The sequence below is a fragment of the Caretta caretta genome, chromosome 17 (genome assembly GCF_965140235.1).
Source record: "Caretta caretta isolate rCarCar2 chromosome 17, rCarCar1.hap1, whole genome shotgun sequence".
NCBI classification, from domain to species: Eukaryota; Metazoa; Chordata; order Testudines; family Cheloniidae; genus Caretta; species Caretta caretta.
Window position 1 is genome coordinate 8,669,329 of NC_134222.1, and position 18,620 is coordinate 8,687,948.

The window sequence follows — 18,620 nt, forward strand, 5'->3', positions numbered from 1 at the left end:
TAAGACACACACTTTTGAAATGTACCCTTCCAATATTTTAATATAGACCAGGATATTATCTTATAAAGTTAATCATACTAAAAATATAGTAAAATTCTGCAATTATATCCTGCAACCATTGTCCCTTATGCTATAAGCATGGGCTAAGCAAAGGCAAAGAAGTGTCATAGTTGGATGGGAGACCTTTAAGGAACTACTGGATGCTGCAGGAAGTAGTGTTGATGACTCCGTAGCTGGGGCACTCTGCCCCTTGAATCAGAGCTAAGCAAATGTTCCAGCACAGGTCATTGAGGAGCTTTATATCTAGATGTGAAACTAAGGTCTTAACCACTTGTCATTAAGGATGTCATTCTGTCCTTTGGTAAAGAGGACAAGTTGTGTATATTCTACTTTGAGCTTCTTCTGTAATTTGTTAGAAAAGATCACTTCCTGTCCTAAACTGTTATGTGATGTTGATGGGAGCTGTCAAAGACACTGCCAAGTTACACACCAGAGATGGCACCTTTTTATCTGTGGTTGAAGTGATCCCCTATTATAGACTGCATCTCACCTTAAGCCCTTAGGGGGAGGGGGAGGAACTGTCCTCTTCTTTATTCTATATCCACACCATGATGGTGCTCAGTAAAGCTAGTTGCTTGTAAAGGGGATGTCCATAAATTAGGTAACACTTCTTTGGCGATTTTCAAGACCTACCCACCCCTCATTAATACTGAAACAAACATGCAAAATTAAGGACCCTCCCCCCGCCCCCCAATACCTTATTTAATTTACGGACAATCCCAAAGTGTGTTGGGAGCCTTCAGGACAAAAAGTGCTATGCCAACATAAGCTCATTCCCAGAATGTTGTTGAGACAAATTCTATTCAGGGCCTTAGTCCCTACCTATTGCTATGGTAACCGACAACCTAGAATTTACCTGACCCTTCTATTGAAGCTTCTGTAGTGGATTCCATAGTCTCTTCAGCATTAGCACCACAGCACACGGTGGAGCATAACTCCGAGCAGCAACCGGGCATTCTAAACGTTGGGCCACGGGGCGCCACCATAATATAAATATTTACACCTTTGCTTCTTAAAAGGTATGTTCCACATTCAGGATAGGCCAAAGTTAAATGCTCTTCTCGCCCTAGTCAGTAGGCACATTGTGCACATTATTCTAAATTCTCTGGCCCTTTCTAGTCCCTTTAGCTTCTGTTTCCTGCCACTGCAGGTAAAGGTCACTATCAAGAGAGGCAACATGATGCCCAGTCCTCTTCTGGCGGAATTCTATGGCGGTGGTTCTCAACTGTTCCCACATTGGGATCCTCCCCCATTCCCTTTTCTGTAGGGCGCCTCACCACTTTGGTGAACCCCTCACACTTTGCAGTGCAGAAGGCTGTGCAGTCCAGAATCTCTGAAGACTGGCTGAGAACCCTCGTCAATTTCAGGGGCCTGCTTCTGGGGATGCATTTGGCTCATTGTGTTTTCCCTAAGTAACTACAGTACAATGCTGTCTCATGCCACACAAATACTTGCTCTCAGGTACAGAGGTGAGACAACAGCTGCTGCTTACCAATGGGTCCTGGGAGCCAGGCACACCTGAATTTTAATCAAGAGACTGACTCCACTCCGTGACCTTGGGCAAGTTGCTTAACCTCTGGGCTCCTTCATTTCCCCCTTCTGTGCCGGGGGGAATGTCGATTCCCTGCCCCCCCGGGGTTCGCTCATGGCTAGAGACTGGGCCCTGGGCGGTGCATTGGTACCACAAAGAGGAGCCTGGCTGAGGAAATCGCAGGGCTCTTGCCCATGGATGCTGCGCCTGTCTCTCCCCGCGCCTCCTGCTAGCTCCGTCCCACCGGCGGGCCGGGCAGGAGGAGCTCGTTTGCACTTCAGGCAGCCGGCCGCTAGGAAGCCGCCGGGCTCGCCTTTCCCTCCCGGGCTGGAGCGTGAGCGGAGCCCCTGCCATTTCCGAGGCGCCCCCCCCGCCCCATTCTCCCCGCTCCCAGCCTGCGAGCTGCGCGGGCGGCGGCGTGCGGCGAGCTCGGAGCCGAACTCCCGGGGAGCTCGCGAGCGAGCGCGCGCGCGCCTGTCTCCCCCCCCCCCCCGCCTCCCGCCTCAACGGCTCCCGGGGCAGCGCCCGCCCCCTCAGCCCCTCTCCAGCCGCGGGCGGCGCGGAGCCCGCCTCTGCCCCAGCGCCCTCGCCAGCAGCCCGGGGAGCAGCCGCCGCGGCAGCCGGGTAAGGAAGCGGCAGGAATGGGGGGGACTTGGGAGCTGCCTTTGTCCGGCCGGGGCAGCCCCCCGCTCCCGCTGCCCCGGCCGGAGCCGGAGCCTGCGCGGCCGCCCGGGCCGGGGCAGTGCCAAGGCAACGCTCCCGCGGCGCGTCGGGGGCTGCGAGCGGGCGGAGGCGGGCAGAGGCCCTCACCGGGCTGGGCTCGCCCGGCCGGGCGGGTTTTCCTGAGGGGGATTTTCCAGGTTATCCCCGCCTGGCCCGGGGAGAAGGGGCGTTTGCAATGAGGTGAGGGCAAGGGGCATGGCTGGGGTGGGGGAGGGGACTTCTCTCCATGCTAGGGCGCTGTGGCACCTTTCCCGTCCCACGGGTCGTGGGCTCCGTCGCTAGCCGCGTCCGTCCCCCCCGCTTAGCTGGAGCCATGTGTGAGCGTTTCCCCCGCCTGCCCCTGGGATCCCTCTGGGGTGGGGGGTGTTTTGTGGGACAGGCAGCGGCCAGCGCTTGGGGAGGGGGTGAGTGAACCCCAGGAATCTTGGCCATTCTGTTTCCAAGCAGGAGAATTTCCCCCCTCCACTCCCAAATCTCCACACGCCTCTGGAGCCTTACTAAGGTTAGCCCGGCTTTCTTTACAGGTTGTTGTTCAGCTGTGGTTCCTTTGTGTTGTTTCAAAATATTATTATTTTTGCAAAGATACAAAAAAAGTTGAATGACTAGAAATCCAAGTCGAAAAACCTGTAGCAGGATTTGGTGTTTTGGCTACATTGGCTGTATAGTTTTATAACCCTGGGCTGTTTGTTTTAATTGATGACAGAAGAGGAATGAGGCATGTTTATGCAGGGGAAGAAGTTGTCCTGTTGTTCATTGTTGATATGTCTTAAAGGCTTAAGTCCATTAAAATCAACTGATCAAGAAATCTTGTCCATTTTCTATCACCTGGGACCAATACTTTGCTAATGGGATTTCTGGATGGTTGCCCTTTAGTAAATACAGGAGTTCAAACATGCACCCAATGGCAAAGTGACTTATTCATATTTTGTTTGTTTGTTTTAGAGCTGTACTTTTATGGCCCAAATAGTTTCTAATTATCTGAATCACTCTAAGCCAATCAGAATGCTGCATTTTTGTATTGCTATCGTAGTGTTGTTGCGCATTTGTCTGTCAGACAAAGTGACACACCATTAACCATCCGATGAAGTGAGCTGTAGCTCACGAAAGCTCATGCTCAAATAAATTGGTTAGTCTCTAAGGTGCCACAAGTCCTCCTTTTCTTTTTACCATTAACCATATGTTTGGTAGAATATCAATAAAGTAATTGCTGTAGGAGAAATGTATGCCGCTCTAAAAATATATGCTCAAGTTGCTGTCAAATGCTTTTGATTAGTTACTTCGTCTTTGCCATGGTGTTTATTGAGTGATATGAAACCATTATTCTGCAATGTAATTCTATTCCATAGACCTATCTCAATGAAATTGTTCTCATCCAGTCAGGTCACCAGATGGTTGACCTGTATATCTGGATTCAAAACCAAAATTTCAGCAACTAAAATGTGAGGTATTTGGGGAAAAAAATTACAGTGGAAGTCTTGTAGTAGATATATGAAGATAGTTTTTTCATAGAATGACTTAGCTCTTAGCTCCAGTTCACTCAAGCTAAATTTGCATTTTGTACATTGCAATGTACTGAAGCTGTTTGGGACTTTGATAGAAGTTAAAGATGGAAAAGAATTATGGTATTATGTTAATTGTCTACCCATCACTGCCTGTATGGGATTGTTTTCCTATGGTATCTTACCTAGCAGCTTCTAGATTTGTTTTCAGACCCCCTCCCCCATTTGAGTATTTACACTGAGGACAGGGGACTATTCACATGTCTAAGGCAAGTAGGATAGGGTCCTAGATCTTAGACTTGTGGGTGTAATTTTTAATATGCGCCTATGGGAAAGGTTTCTTTTTGACAGGCTGAGCCACAGGAGTCTATTCTCTCAGATCATCAAAATTTACTTTTCTTTATAGATATAAAAAGTGCTGATGGTGTACCTAGGACCATACAAAACACAATGTAGAGGTAGTTCCTACGTGGAAGGAGCTAACAGTCTAACAAGAGAATTAGAATAGATAGGGTGAAATGAGCAGCTCAGAAGGGCTTAAGAATGGCTAGGATGTTTATATCCTGCAGTGGTCTACAGTAAGCTGTGGTGTTTGGAACTGGCACACTAATTATTCTTGGCACTCACTGCATTGCTGTTTGTTATTTCAAGCAGTTAGTGCCCCCTATGTATTTGCATTAATTTATTTTTGCATACTATAAAACAAAAGAAAAAATCAACACCGTGGCAGTGGTGAAAGTAAATGCTTCTGTGATAGTAAGCAGACTCTGGGCGTGGTCTGTATCTTCCTCTGTATTTGGACAGAGCCTGGCACAATGGGGCCCTGATTTTGATTAGGGCCTTCTGGTAACTCTAATATAATTAATAATTTTATGCATCTGGAGGTTGGCTGCTGCTTCTCATCTCTTCCAGGGTTTGCAATTGCAAAGCATGTATCACCTTTCTAGTACCCATTCCTCTCCCAGAAACCTATTCTCAGTGGTGGAGATGTTATGCATACTGCATATAGCTATATACAGCTAGTTTGGCTGTACTTCTTGAGCCAGCTCCCACTAGCATCTACTACCAGCCTCCAGCAGGGGGTGCAGACATTGGTTGCTCAAACTCTGTAGTGATGGAACACAGTATAAATGTAGACTAGGAGGTGGGAAGTCTTTTAGCAGCCAACCACACACTGTCTCCTGTTATAGCTGGCTCCTTCCCCTTTGACAAGGAGCATGTTAGGGGACAGGGTCTGGGGTCTAGGTCATTGTAGGGGGTGTTGCTTTTAATTGCCCCAGTTTGGTCCCTTTGTGTCTCTTGCTACAGGGAAGCTCTGTCTGCTGAACTGAGAATGTTATATGCTCATCTTTAATCTGAATAGAACTTTCTAGCAGTTGTGGTGAGAATTTAAAAGTGATCACCTCTAATGTTAGAAAGTGGGAATGAAGCACTTCCCAATAACAGTCACTGGGAGTGCTGTCCTTCCCTGCTTTCCCAGGTTTGTAGGGTGCAAATGTTTGGAGATTAGAAAAATCCTCTAACTGTAGGCAGAGCTGGTAGTGCTGTCTTCTGTTAAGGTTGCTTGACATTCCCGTTTTCAGTTGCATATAGCTTTTCCGAACTTTAACTGTTTGTGCTAAAATTTTACATGTTGGGTACCTGCCTTTGGCTCATTTGTTTTTAGAAAATTTCAGTCACAGCAGTACAGCCATTTCCAAGAATGAGGCAAACCAAATATTTCCCTTTAGCCTATGTTAAAAAAAAAACAACAAACTCTGGAGATCTTTTCTTTGAACAGCAGCTTGAAATTTGGCAGGGGGATGACCTTTCTATCAGGGATGTGCCTTTTGCCATCTCCGTGACCAAGTTCCCAGACATAGATTTCTTTGATGTTAGCAGCTAAAATCAGAGAAGATTCCATCCTCACTGAGCCTCTTGCAGCTTCTATGCGTGACTGCGCATGCATCATCCCCAGAGAATGTCTGAACGTGTTCCAGCCTTTAAGGCCTACAGGGAAAGCCAGACTTTCCCTGTAATGGCTGCTCCCAGCTCCACTGGGGCTGGCCCCGGAACTAAGGGCAAAGAGCCTTTCTCTCCTGTGCCGTCTCTGACACTTAGGTATGTGGAGAAGGAAGCTGTGTGAGCCAAATGCAAAGGGGACAAAAGCTGTACTAGTGAGGAAGGAAAGGAGTTGATTGGGATAAGGAGTCTGGGACTGGAAGAGGGGTGAGAGAAACTGGGCAGGGTGAAAGGGAGGCTGGAATTGGGAGCTAGGGAGGGAAGACTGGGACTGGGATCCAGTGAGGGAAATGGGGAGGAGGGGATTTTGGTGCTTGCAGCAGTCTGAGAAAAATGTGAGGGAGCTGTTACAATCTGGGAGCAGTAGCTTTGCTGAAACATTTGTTAATGTGCGCTCCTCAGCCACCTTCAGCTTGACTCTTAATGGTTTTTGTGGTTTTTTTGTTTTGTTTTTTGGCCAGGTCTTGGATTCTTTGTGACTCCTCCCCACCCACCACACTCACACTTTAAACAATGTGGGACTGAGAGCCACTTGGCTGGTGGTAACACAGATCAGACATTTAGCTGTGGGGCGGGGGAGGGAAGAGACTGAGACTGGTTGGACAAGGAGACTGGAACTAGGGACCAGTAAGGGGGGCATGGGCAGGGGGAAATCTGATAAGGAGTTGGGCTGCAGGGGGAGAACTGGGACTGGCTGGGCAGAGAGACTGGGACATGGAGCTGGGAGGGGAAAGGGCACTGAGGGGGAGACTGTTATTAGATGAGGAACCCAGGGCAGAAGACTAGGAGCCTTGGGGGTTGAGAGGAGATAAGAGACAATAGGATAAGGAGACAGGAGGTGGGGGGAATTAGGGCTAGCTGGGCAGGGAGACTGAGACTGGGATGAGAAACGTGAGGAGTGAAGACTGGGATGGGGTAGGGAAGGAGCCAGTGGTGGGGAAGAGACAGGACTGGAACGGGCAGGTTGGAGGGGACTGGGTAGAAGGGTGCAAGCTTGTGGGGGAATGGACAGAAGAATTTCTGCTTTCTATTACATTCCCTTCCAGAATGGAACCTAAGACTCCTGGGTCTCACCATACCTCTGGTGTCAGCAAATGTCTGAGAAACCCACTGACAAAGTGTATATCTCCTCTCCTTCTAATTCTGGCCCCCACAGAGGACGATACCTACTACTTTTATCAGTTACTCCATTAGCTCAAGTGGCAGAAGTCTGTGCAGTGGATCTAAAGGTTCTAACCCTGATGATGACCCACGTGGGTGTCAATATGATGCCATTTTGATGGTGTTTGCTTTTCTTAAAAATCTAGTAATTGACACACACACAAGAACCTATGTTAAAATAACATTATTAAGGTTCCAAAGTCAAGCATTCAAAAGTTAGGAAATGCCAGAATTAAGTTGCCCCCTTGTGCATATATATTACGATACAGCCTTTAATTACATGATCACATCCGATTTTGTCCAGAGTCTCTTAACACAGTTTTTTGTGGAATACATACATTCATTACAATGAAAAGGTCAATTTATGCAGCATATAGCTCTGCCATAAACAACTTGCAATCTAAATAGGCAAGACAAAGGGCTAGAGGGATAACAGAGGCACAGGGTGGGGAAGTGAATTGCCCAACTATGGTCACACAGTAAGTGAGTGGCAGAACCCAGAGCTGATTCCCAGTCCATTGCCCTAACTACTGGGTCACGCTGCCTTTCTTTTATATAAGTATGGTTGCTGGAGTAGGAGGCCAGTACAGGCTAAACCATTTGCTCCTGTTCTGAGAGAGTGAAGTGCTGTGCACTCTGCGTGACTCTCTATCTTGTGTTGACTTCCCGTGCGGTTGGCATAGGGTGTTAAAAATGAGTTGGGCCAACTTGTTGCGGAATATAATTCATTGGTTGTGTGAGGCTAGCTGCACCTCTGTTCCCTTCCTGGTATCTCCGAACACACCCTCTGTGGTCTCAGATTTCGTGCCTTAACCTATCTCAGGGTGGAGTTATGCAATTCTTTCATTCCTAGACCAGGTCCTGGCTGACAGTATTCTGTGTATTCACCACTTTTACCCTGCAGGTCCAACTGAGTTTGGGTACCTGCAGTTCTTCCCTTTGGGAGTCTCTGACCAGTGGCATACAGTGGCCAGATAGTCTCCTTAAACCAAAGCACTGTTTATTTTAGCAGTTAGAGAGAGAGGATTTTAAAACAACAATCTACATGCATGTGTATCTTACTTAGAGCCATACCATCTCCTGATGGCGAAGTAGGCAGGCCTAGCTTCTCCAGACACCCCAGCAAAGTCCTATGTCTCACTCTGGTTCCCCCCCGAAGGTTCCTTTTAAACCCTGCTATAGTTCTTTTGTGTTCCTTGGCTCTGACCTTGTGGTGCAAACCAATCCTGGCGGTTAGCTGGAGAGGAGGCAAAAATCATCAAAGCTAGTAGTCCTGGCATTGTTCCTTAACAGCTCTTATGTGTTTGCTGAGAGGTGGCTATCCTGAGCCATTCTTTTCTTTCCGTTTGCCTGTTTTCCCAGACAGTCCTGCTTTGCGGTAACCCAGTAGATTCATATAATAAACGCTCCGGTCACCAGGCCAATATATAGCATTCATAAACTGCAGAGCAACTCCAAATTCATCACATAGGGATAAGATGATGTCTTAGGAAATCCTTTTAATTTTTATTTTTTTGGGGTGTTTAAATTAAAACATTGTACAGGTTTGGGGATTTTCTCTCTAATAATCCAAGTTGGTACCACCTGTCATTGTTTTAAAAAAAATTCTTTGAGAGGGACAGTAGGACTGAGCATGTTCATTAAGATCTGTAACTCTTCCTGTTGATTTCCATTCTGTCAGAACACGCAGTATGCTCAGTGTCTCATTCCTCTTGCTGTAACCTGGTTTGTGCTTTTATTGGCCCAATGTCCAGAGGGTCTTGATAATTATTTTAAGCGTATTGTTGAGTTGCCAATCAGTTATCTCCCAGGCTTTGCTTTTAAATCAGGGTTCACAAAAGTGTCTTTGGGGCAACAATTGGCACTGCAAAGAAGTGTGAGCTAGCTGGTTAATTTGTATTGGTTCTAATTACTGCTTTCTTGTGCCATCGTTGCGTAGAACCTCAATGTAAATGATGAATTATACACAAAATTGTCTATGCAATTCTTTTAGTCATAACTTTTGAAACGTGCTGGGATGGAGACTTCAGTTGTGTGTCTCATGGCTGGAAACATATGCCATGGAGATTCTGTGCTGTACCATGACTTTAGTGGTCTCTCCTGCTATGTCTATAGTACAGAATTTTGGAGTTGCCAGCACTGATTTGGGGCACCTCCCACTCTTGCAGTACCCCACTTGGAAGATCTTCAGGATCGTGGGTGCCCTGCACCACTCTGGGAGCAGCCGGGAGAACAAATTGCGACAGAGTCACAGTTCTACCCTTGTTGTCCCCTTGCTGTGGGAGGGAGGAAGTAATTTCACCCCTTTTCATGTGTTTGCTCCCTGCTGTGTGCCCAGGCACCTCCTTTGGCCAGTGAGTGGGGGAGGAGCCGGAGCCAGGCTCCTTCCATTCCCTGCCTACTCACTTACAGTGGGAGCATCAAGCAAGTAGCTTCTGTTCTCCTTCTCCCCAACTAAGTGGCCAGAGTCGCAACCCCAACAGGACTCACTCCCTGCCCGGCTGAATAGGGGCTGACACTATTCTGCAGAGACTGAGGAGTTTCCAGTTTCACGCTAAGGCTGTATCTACACTGAGAGCTAGGAATGTGATTTGTGGCTTACATAGATGTACCTGAGCTAGCTTTCATTGAGCTAGTGAGCTACAAATAGTAGTGTAGCTGCAGTATTGGTTGGTTCAGGCAGGTTTGTACTTGGGGCATCTAGACCGTGCTGCCACTGTCCATGCTGTCATGGCTACACTGTTTCTTTTAGCACAGTAGCTCAGTGAGCACTAGCATGAGTATGCGTACATGAGCTGGGTAGTATATCCCTAGCTCATAGGGATGTAGCTTAAGTGTGTTAAGGCCTGATCCAATAGGAGTTCAGATCCAATTGCAAGATCAGGCTCCTAGTGAACATTCCAGTAATGCTTCCAGTTCTGCACCTACTCTGTGCATGGAATACCCATGGAACTCAGCATAAGCGCTACCTGAGGAGTGGCTGCAGAATTGGGGCTGTAGTATCAATAAATAAAGCTTTTCATGCTTAACCATTCCCCTTCGTGGATTAGGGTCTGATTTTCAAACAGTATACAGTTATGTGTAGGGCCCTACCAAATTCACAGTCCATTTTGGTCAATTTCACAGTCATAGGATTTTAAAAATCATAAATTTCATGATTTCAGCTATTTAAATCTGAAATTTCTTGGTGTTGTAATTGTAGGGGTCCTGACCCAAAAAGGAGTTGTGTGGGTCTCGCAAGGTTATTGTAGGGGAGTTTGCAATACTGCTACCCTTACTTCTGTGCTGCTGCTGCTGGTGATACTGCCTTTAGAGCTGGGCAGCTGGAGAGCGGCGGCTGCAGGCCAGGAGCCCAGCTCTGAAGGCAGCACCGCCACCAGCAGCAGTGCAGAAGGAAGGACGGCATGGTATGGTATTGCCACCCTTACTTCTGTGCTGCTGCCTGCAGAGCTGGGCCCTCCGTTGGCAGCCATCACTCTCCGGCCGCCCAGCTCTGAAGGTAGCGCAGAAGTAAGGGTAGCAATACTGTGACCCCCCTAAAATAACCTTGTGACCTCCCTGCAACTCCCTTTTGGGTCAGGACCCCAATTTGAGAAACACTGGTCTCTCCTGTGAAATCTGTATAGTATGGGGTAAAACCATACAAAAGTCCGTATTTCACGGGTGGAGACCAGATTTCATGGTCCGGGATGCGTTTTTCATGTCCGTGAATTTGGTAGGGCCTTAGTTATGTGGATAGAATTATTTTCTGGTAGTTTCTCAGACTACTGGGAAGTCTTTATGTTGTGAACACACAGTTCTGTTATTTTACTGGTATTTAAGGGAATATTGCATTTTAAACCAATGAAATCTTAGTTAAGAACATCACAGAGTTTAACTTAAAAAATGTGACACAGATCCTTTGCATGCCAAAGTATTTGTGGTTAACCCTTGAGCTTCGGAACTATTTCCATTTAAAAAGGCCTTGGACTTGATGTAGAACAACATAATTAAAAGATTTTTTGGAGATGATATACACATGAAACTGACCAGCAAATCATTGCCATGATGTTTGTCTTCATTTCCCCTAAAACTGGCCCCATTTACGTTTTTGGCTCTCAGCAAAAAATTTTACTAGCAGATTAGCCAGTTGATAAACTATCTCTGAGAAAATGTTTGAGATCAAACATTTCCTTCAAAAAATGTCCACGACCCGCTGGGCGCGTGCATTGCATGGCTAATTTTTTTTTTTTAATATCCATTCTTTTTTTAAAAAAGCATGCAAAACTACATCTCCTTCTAACAATGAAAACGCAGCATTCTGCTGTTACCAATAAGAATAAGAGTAGGTGGACAAACTGGTAAATATGCCTTTAATAAAATAAGGATTAGGGAGCTCCTGTTGCTCCTGGGTAAATTGAAAAAGTACAGTGCTTAAAACAGCCTGGGTTTGCCACTGGGATGTGCTAAACATTCTCCAAGATGCTCAATGCCCATGAATGTTAGTGAGGATTGAGGATAGTCAACACCTCAGAGGATCAGACCACAAATAACTGTTTTCTGCCCTTCTTACATATCTGTTCCCATCATTGCTAGTTTAACAAAATAGGATATGGCTATTTTGAAAAGATAGCTATGGCTATTCAGTGTATCCCGCACTGAAAATAAGGCTTTGTCTTTACTGCTAGAAAAAAGGTTACTTTTATGTGCATTTGCTATCTCTCTATAAAATCCTACTGGAGACAAGATGCAGCTCCACCTGTGGTTGACTTCACCCAGCTACCCTGTGACAAAAATTATCATGCTTTATCTCCCCTGGGATTTTACAGTGGGATAAGCTATCATGCATTTGCTATCTTGCGGTAAAAATGCACCTTTTTCAGCCACAACAACAAAGCTTAGTTTCAGTGGTATGCATTAATTTCTCTAAATAATCCATATGACTAACAGAACCTGAAATTGGCTCCTGACTCCTTTCTGATTCCTCTCTAATCTAAACTATCTAGGTACTATTATGGCCTGCATTACCATAGTATTTGTGTGCCCGGGAAGTATTCCTTCTCACACCCCACTGCAGTGAAAGTGACGGCACCCAGAAGGTGTTAGATGCCTTGTAGCAGAGGTCCTCAAACTGGGGGTCAGGACCCCTCAGGGGGTCGCAAGGTTATTACATTGGGGGGGGTCGCAAGCTGTCAGCCTCTACCCCAATCCCTGCTTTGCATCCAGCATTTATAAGTGTGTTAAATATATAAAAAAGTGTTTTGAATTTATAAGGGGGGTTACACTCAGAAGCTTGTTATGTGAAAGGGGTCACCAGTACAAAAGTTTGAGAACTACTGCCTTATAGAATATAAAATGGATCAGTTCCTAACTAAGCCAATTTATATTGAATTAAGAGGAAAATCTGTGTTCCATGACCTAAATGGAATGCACTGCTGCTTAAATCCCCTTCAGTGCTTATGTGAGCTATACCTGGTGATGCCAGTAAGTGAATTCTTCTGGCGACTCGTGTGTATGTGTGTGTGTAAGGCGAAGTCAGCGCTTCTGCAGTATCAAATCTGTAAGCCCCAATCCTTTCACTGAACAGCTTGTCTGTTTTGTTCAAAGCCTCAATACAGTTTTGGAGGTTTTTAAAAGAATTTTAGTGTTCCTGGAATGGTGTAAGACCCAAGTTTGAAGCCTGAATATTTTGCTGGTTGCTTTCTGCTCAGGAAGGTTGTACAAGGTTATCTAGTCCAGGGGAGCTCTTGAGGTCCCTTCTAGTCCTACACTTCTATGAAACTGGAGGGAATTCAGAGAAGAGCAATAGAGACCTTTAAGGCCAAGAAGCCTGATTTGAGGAAAGTTTTGACAGGAGGGTAATGTGTTACTTGGCCAAATGATAATTATAGCACCCATTGTGTTTGGAAATGTACTGATGGCTCTTGACAGTGGCTATTAACAATAGGGTTCTCTGAATCAGTACTGAAAATGGTTTGCAGAAACCATTAGTAGAGTTCAAGGAGCTGCCATTGTGCTTTCTCCAGCTATGCTGGTCTTATATCTGCTAGGAGTGGTTTCACAGGATCCATTGCTGACAGTTGTCATCAGTTTCCTAGTTAAGACTTAGTTTTTTGAAGGGGGACATGGAGAGTTATGCTAAGTCTCTTAAAGGTGTCTTGGAGGAGGGGGATTGTTTAGAATGGGAATAGGGGATAGTGGGATGGAGTTCAGAAAAGGAAATTTAGGTTGAATCAATCTCAGGAGAAATTTCCCAATAGTGAAATTTAGTGGATTGTAGCATAATCTCTCAGGGAAAGTAGTGGAAACCATGTAGTTAGTTTTCAGAGTGGTAGCCGTGTTAGTCTGTATCAGCAAAAAGAACGAGGAGTACTTGTGGCACTTTAGAGACTAACAGATTTATTTAAGCATAAGCTTTCGTGGGCTAAAACCCACTTCATCGGATGCATGCAGTGGAAAATACAGTAGGAAAATTGTATATACACACAGAGAACATGAAAAAATGAGTAAAACGGACAGTCTCTACGTAAAAGAATGAATGGACACAAATCAGACGTCAAGAATTATAACATTCAAAAACCAGTCGGAGAACACTTCAATCTCCCTGTTCACTCGATTACAGACCTAAAAGTCGCAATACTACAACAAAAAAACTTCAAAAACAGACTCCAATGAGAAACTGCTGAATTGGAATTAATTTGCAAACTGTACACCATTAAATTAGGCTTGAATAAAGACTGGGAGTGGATGGGTCATTACACAAAGTAAAACTATTTCCCCATGCTTATTTTTCTCCCTACTGTTACTCACACCTTCTTGTCAACTGTTGAAAATGGGCCATCCTGATTATCACTACAAAAGGTATTTTTTCTCCTGCTGATAATAGCTCACCTTAACTGATTACTCTCGTTATACAGTAGTTGGTATGGCAACACCCATTTTTCCATGTTCTGTGTGTGTGTGTGTGTATATATATATCTTCCTACTGTATTTTCCACTGCATGCGTCTGATGAAGTGGGTTTTAGCCCATGAAGCTTATGCTCAAATAAATTTGTTAGTCTCTAAGGTGCCACAAGTACTCCTCGTTCTTTTTTCATGGAGTTAGTGTCAGTTAAAAATGCAATTGGACAAAAAACTAGGAAACCCACTGTGAGGGACAATCCTAGCCTGCCCTGGGGTGGCACAGGAAATGGATTTGGTAACCTAATGGAGGTAAGTTTACACTACAAGTGCAGCAGCAAAACAGCTGTGCCCCTGTAGTGCTGTAGTATAGACCGTTGCTATGGTGATGGAAGGGGGTTTTCCACTGCTGTAGTAAATCTGCCCCTTAAGAGGTGGTAGCCAGGTTGATGGACTGAGCTGCATCTACAGCAGTGGTTAGGTTGACCTAACTATGTCACATAGGGCACAACATTTTTCACAGCCCTGAGGGAGGTAGCTAGGTCGATCTAAGTTTTAGGTGTAGACCAGGCGTAGGTCTTCTCCTTCAGTAACTTCTGTGATCTACAAATCAAAAAAACTCCTCCTGTAGTTTCACAAAGGAATCCAGCCATTGTCTCCAGCTGACATCCTCAGCTCCAGCCCCCCAGGTAAACAAGACACCAAATCACATGAGCGCACTGCGTGATCTCCCTGGGCAATGAGAAGCAGACTTGCTGTCATCTGTGGGATGCTTGTTTCCGCATGGAGTCCTGGCTGGTCGGGGATGCTTCACCTTTTTACGGTTCTCCTCTTCCCCGCACAAATGCCGTAGGCAGCACAAGTGTTTCAGATGGCCTTTGCCTTGGGGATGGATGTCTCCAATCTGTAGGAGGCGGCAGTTTAGTGTTTGGCCTGTGGTAATTTATCAGACACACACAGAGTGTAAATGAGAATTAGGAATAATCTCGAGGAAGCAAGAGACTTCTTGAAGGGCTTTGTCTTCACTAGGATTTAAACGTATCTTGTTAGAGTTAGCGGACGTGTTCTAAGGCCCCGTCTAGGCAAGGATAAAAAGTATGTTGTTAGGATGTGTTAGCGAAGGACATGTCTACGTGGGTAAGTGACACCAGTTTAAATTAAATCAGTTAAACTGGTGCAAATTTTTTATGGACATTGTGATTTCATTGTAGCTCCAACCTGCCCTAATCAATTTAAGCATAAGTGATTAAAGGCCGGTTTATACTGAAAAAATGCCTATGGTAAATTTTCAAAAGTGTGTAACGTGTAGATTTGCAAAGACACTTAAGGATGCAGATGGGTTCAGGTTAGCTGCCTAACTCCCAGTGAAATCAATGGGATTTAGGTGCCTAATTTGCTTAGGTGCTTTTATGAATTCCACTGGGTGGCTATAGTTAATACCTTTGTAAATCTAGCTTGCAGGCACTTAAAAATTGTGACTCAGTGGAAGTCAGTGGGACTGAGGCTTGGTCTACACGTAAAGTAATGTCAGCATAACTACGTCGGTCAGGGATGTGAAAAACCACCCTGACCAACATAGTTACGGCCACAAAATCCCCAGGGTAGATACAGCTATGTCGATGGAAGAGGCCTTCTGTTGACCTAGCTAACCTAGTTGGGGAAGGTGGTGTTTCTATGCCATTGGAAAACCCACTTCCATTGGTGTAGGCTGTCTCTCCACTTTGGGGCTATGCCAACAAAAGTGAGTTAAACTAAACAGTAACAAGGCACTTTTGCTCCGGAATAAGAATGTCCACACATGGAGTTGTACAGACACTGCTATTGTGCTTTAAGTTCACACCCTACTTGGACAGCTTGAGATAGCACAGGATGGACCTGATGACACAAGAGGTCAGTGCTGTGTCCTGTGTTTCTGTGTTAACTTCCAAGTGTATTCAAGCCCTTTGCTGAGACCAAACTTAAATGGGATAGAAAAGTTGGGGTTTTTGGTGAGGGGGAGGTTGAAGTAAAAAGAGAATGGAAACAGTATTGTAAATAAAGGGAAATTAAAATACAGTGATTGTTAATCTGCTTCTTCTCCAGTGCTCAGACTTTCCATATTTCTTGTCCCTGCCCACCCACACATCTTCCTGTATCTGAGGCTGCTCCATCAGCAAACACTGGCCTTAAGAAGAATAATTCTCCCACCATCTTCTTTGCAATCAATATGAGTAAATATCACACTTCTACACCCCTCTCACTTTTCAACGTTTCACAGGTATTTAGATGGAGATTTTGGAACACTTTCTTGTATTCTGTTTAGGGTCTCATGAGTCATATTGTGCTCATCACTGCTGTATTGAATGATGTGGGGGCCTGAGGTTAGGCTCCTACGTCCAGATTTGGGCACCTAAAGAATAGCCTCCTTGTCAGTGGTGCTGACAACACACGGGTCTCACTGGCCATGTGAGGTGTCTAAATCTGGATTTAGGAGCTTGATTCAGGCCCCCAGATGTGAAGATGGTGTCCTTGGCGATTGCAGATGGTGCTGAATATGTAAGCCCTTCAATCTGTCCATTCAGAGCACAGACTGTGTGAGCTTTTGCAGGCCTCACTCCTGGTCTGGAGGAGGGGTGAGTGAGGATTTTCATCTGTGTCCTGTTCAGTCCTTTGTCTCCCTTCTGAATTTGCCAGGCGTGCTGCATCCAGTTTGGTGGCTTTATTATGCATGCCTCCCTACTAAGGATGGGACTCGAGACCATTCATTTTTCTTAAGTAGGTGACCAACATCCATCAGAGGGATGACAGTGTTCTGTCGCTACCGCCTTGATCAGCATTTCAAACAATGACCTCAAGGATGGGTGAAATGGTTCAAATGGTCCAGAAGTTCCCAGAGCTCAGCTGCATTTGGGTTCCCTGAGTAACACGTCTCACATATGGTTCCATTTAGGGTAAAATATCCAAATCAGGTTAAGTGCCTCATGGTGTGAAAATATTGAGTGAGGTGAAGACAGGTGTAAAGATTCTGCAAAGGCAATTTGGGGGGATTGAGCTGCACAAAGAATTGATGCATTATATTCTCTCCTAAGGGAGACAGAGAAAATTTAGTCAATAAAATCTGACATTTCTCCGTGTCCACAGCTCTGAACACTTCTGTAATGGCTACAGATATTTGCACTGTTTTTCAGCCAGATGCCTTTGCTGGTTGTTTTTTATCATAAAGATCTGCCCAATAATGTCTTAAATCCAAAATAAATTTAAAGGTGTCACCTCATTAGTAGCAGCATAATGATTCTGATTTTTTTTTTAAAACTGGGATTGACCGTTAGCTTCATGCCTTCTCCTGAGCTCATATCGAGCAGTAATGTAACCAGTTCTGCCAGCTCAAATCTCAGCGAGGTTTAATTTAAATCTAATTATCTGAGCATGTGGTCAGGTTGTCATAGCATGCTCCACCGGTCTTCTTGTCAGTGCGTGTGGAATTCTGCAGCAACTTAAGGCTTCTTTATGTGGCAGGTAGTTTGAATGTGCTACATGAGTGATAGCTATTCATTTACACAGTTTGGAACATACTTTGTATTTTGTTAAAATGTTAAGGTCAAGCCTCCCCTCTCCTAAAAAAATGGTATCCATATTAAGGCCTTCTCTATATACACAAATTGTACCTCTATAACTATCGCAGGATAGTTAACGTGGTACAACAACCCCTAGTATAGAGGCAATTATATTGTATGCAGGAGCTTATACTGGTAAAGCTAATTTCAGAGGGAAGGGGAATAAAGGTATGAAGAACCTTTATACTGGTATAACTGTGTCCACACTAGGGACTGTACTGGTATAACTGTGTGTTACCAATATAGAATTGTGATTGGTTACCAATAAATTAGTAACTGAAATAGCTGTACTGGTACAAAATCTCTCCAGACCAGGCCTAAAATATATAATGTAACAAACAACAATAAAACCTCCCTAATTATCCTGATTTTGTAGCAAGGGCCTTTTATGAAAGAATTGCAGCATTTGTACTGACAACATGTATGTATTTCAGCTTGTATAGTTCACCTGTTGTTTGACCTTGAGCATGTCACTTCTTGCCTAAGTGTCTTTATTTCCCCTTCCACCCTTCGTCTTGTTAGTGTAGGCAGGCCCCCACCCTGCAAACACCTAGGCTGTGTCCTCACTGTGAAGAGAGGTGTGTTTTTACATGGAGATGGCAATCCTGATATGAAACCCTAGTAGAGACAAAGCACAAATAGCTTTTACTTCAGTGTTGTTAGATGAGGTCGACCCTATGTACCATGTGGGGCTTACCTGTGTGTATCTCTACCCCTGCAGTAGCAAAAATTGACCCCTGTGCTGCTCTTGCGCATGGCAGGTTCTCTTTGGCTTGCAGGAGGAGTGGAAAGTAACTGACCAGGGTCATGTCAGATCATTGCTCCTCCTGCTGTTACCGAGAGGTTATGTGTGGAATCAGTAGCACAAGCATGATCCCTCCCCATAAGGTCTTTCCAGAGGGAAAATAGCTCAAAACAGCAATTCCTATGCCCATTTGAAAAAAACCCTCCTATGTTTGAGTTGTCTTCACCTGATTTGCTGCATCTTCCACGGGAGCCAGCCATTAGATGCCTCTGTCACCTCTTTTGACCTGCAGAAAATGCGAACCATTGACCTATAGTTGAAAGGTTCTGTGTCCCATTACTGATTGTCTCAAGCCATCTGCCATTCCCCATCAAAACAGTCAAAGCTATAGCGAGACGTGTCTACATTGCCTCATAGTTCGGATGAT

At 45.1% G+C, this 18,620-nt stretch overlaps 1 protein-coding gene across 6 annotated transcripts in view; it reads left to right on the forward strand.

Annotated features, from left to right (window-relative positions):
- Positions 1-1,680: 1,680 nt before the first annotated feature.
- CUEDC1 (CUE domain containing 1) overlaps positions 1,681-18,620 on the forward strand; it is a 124,716-nt gene continuing 107,776 nt past the window's right edge. For 2 of the 6 annotated variants that reach the window (XM_048823972.2, XM_048823976.2), the window contains exon 1: positions 2,123-2,215. Coding sequence is in view for 1 of the 6 variants with exons in the window: in XM_075120668.1 (XP_074976769.1) it covers positions 1,706-2,215 (510 nt within the window). In the remaining 5 variants the exon portion in view is untranslated. Of the gene's footprint in view, positions 2,216-2,473; positions 2,495-18,620 lie in introns of those variants that run through there. The other 4 variants (XM_048823973.2, XM_048823974.2, XM_075120668.1 and 1 more) reach the window with 3 other exon arrangements.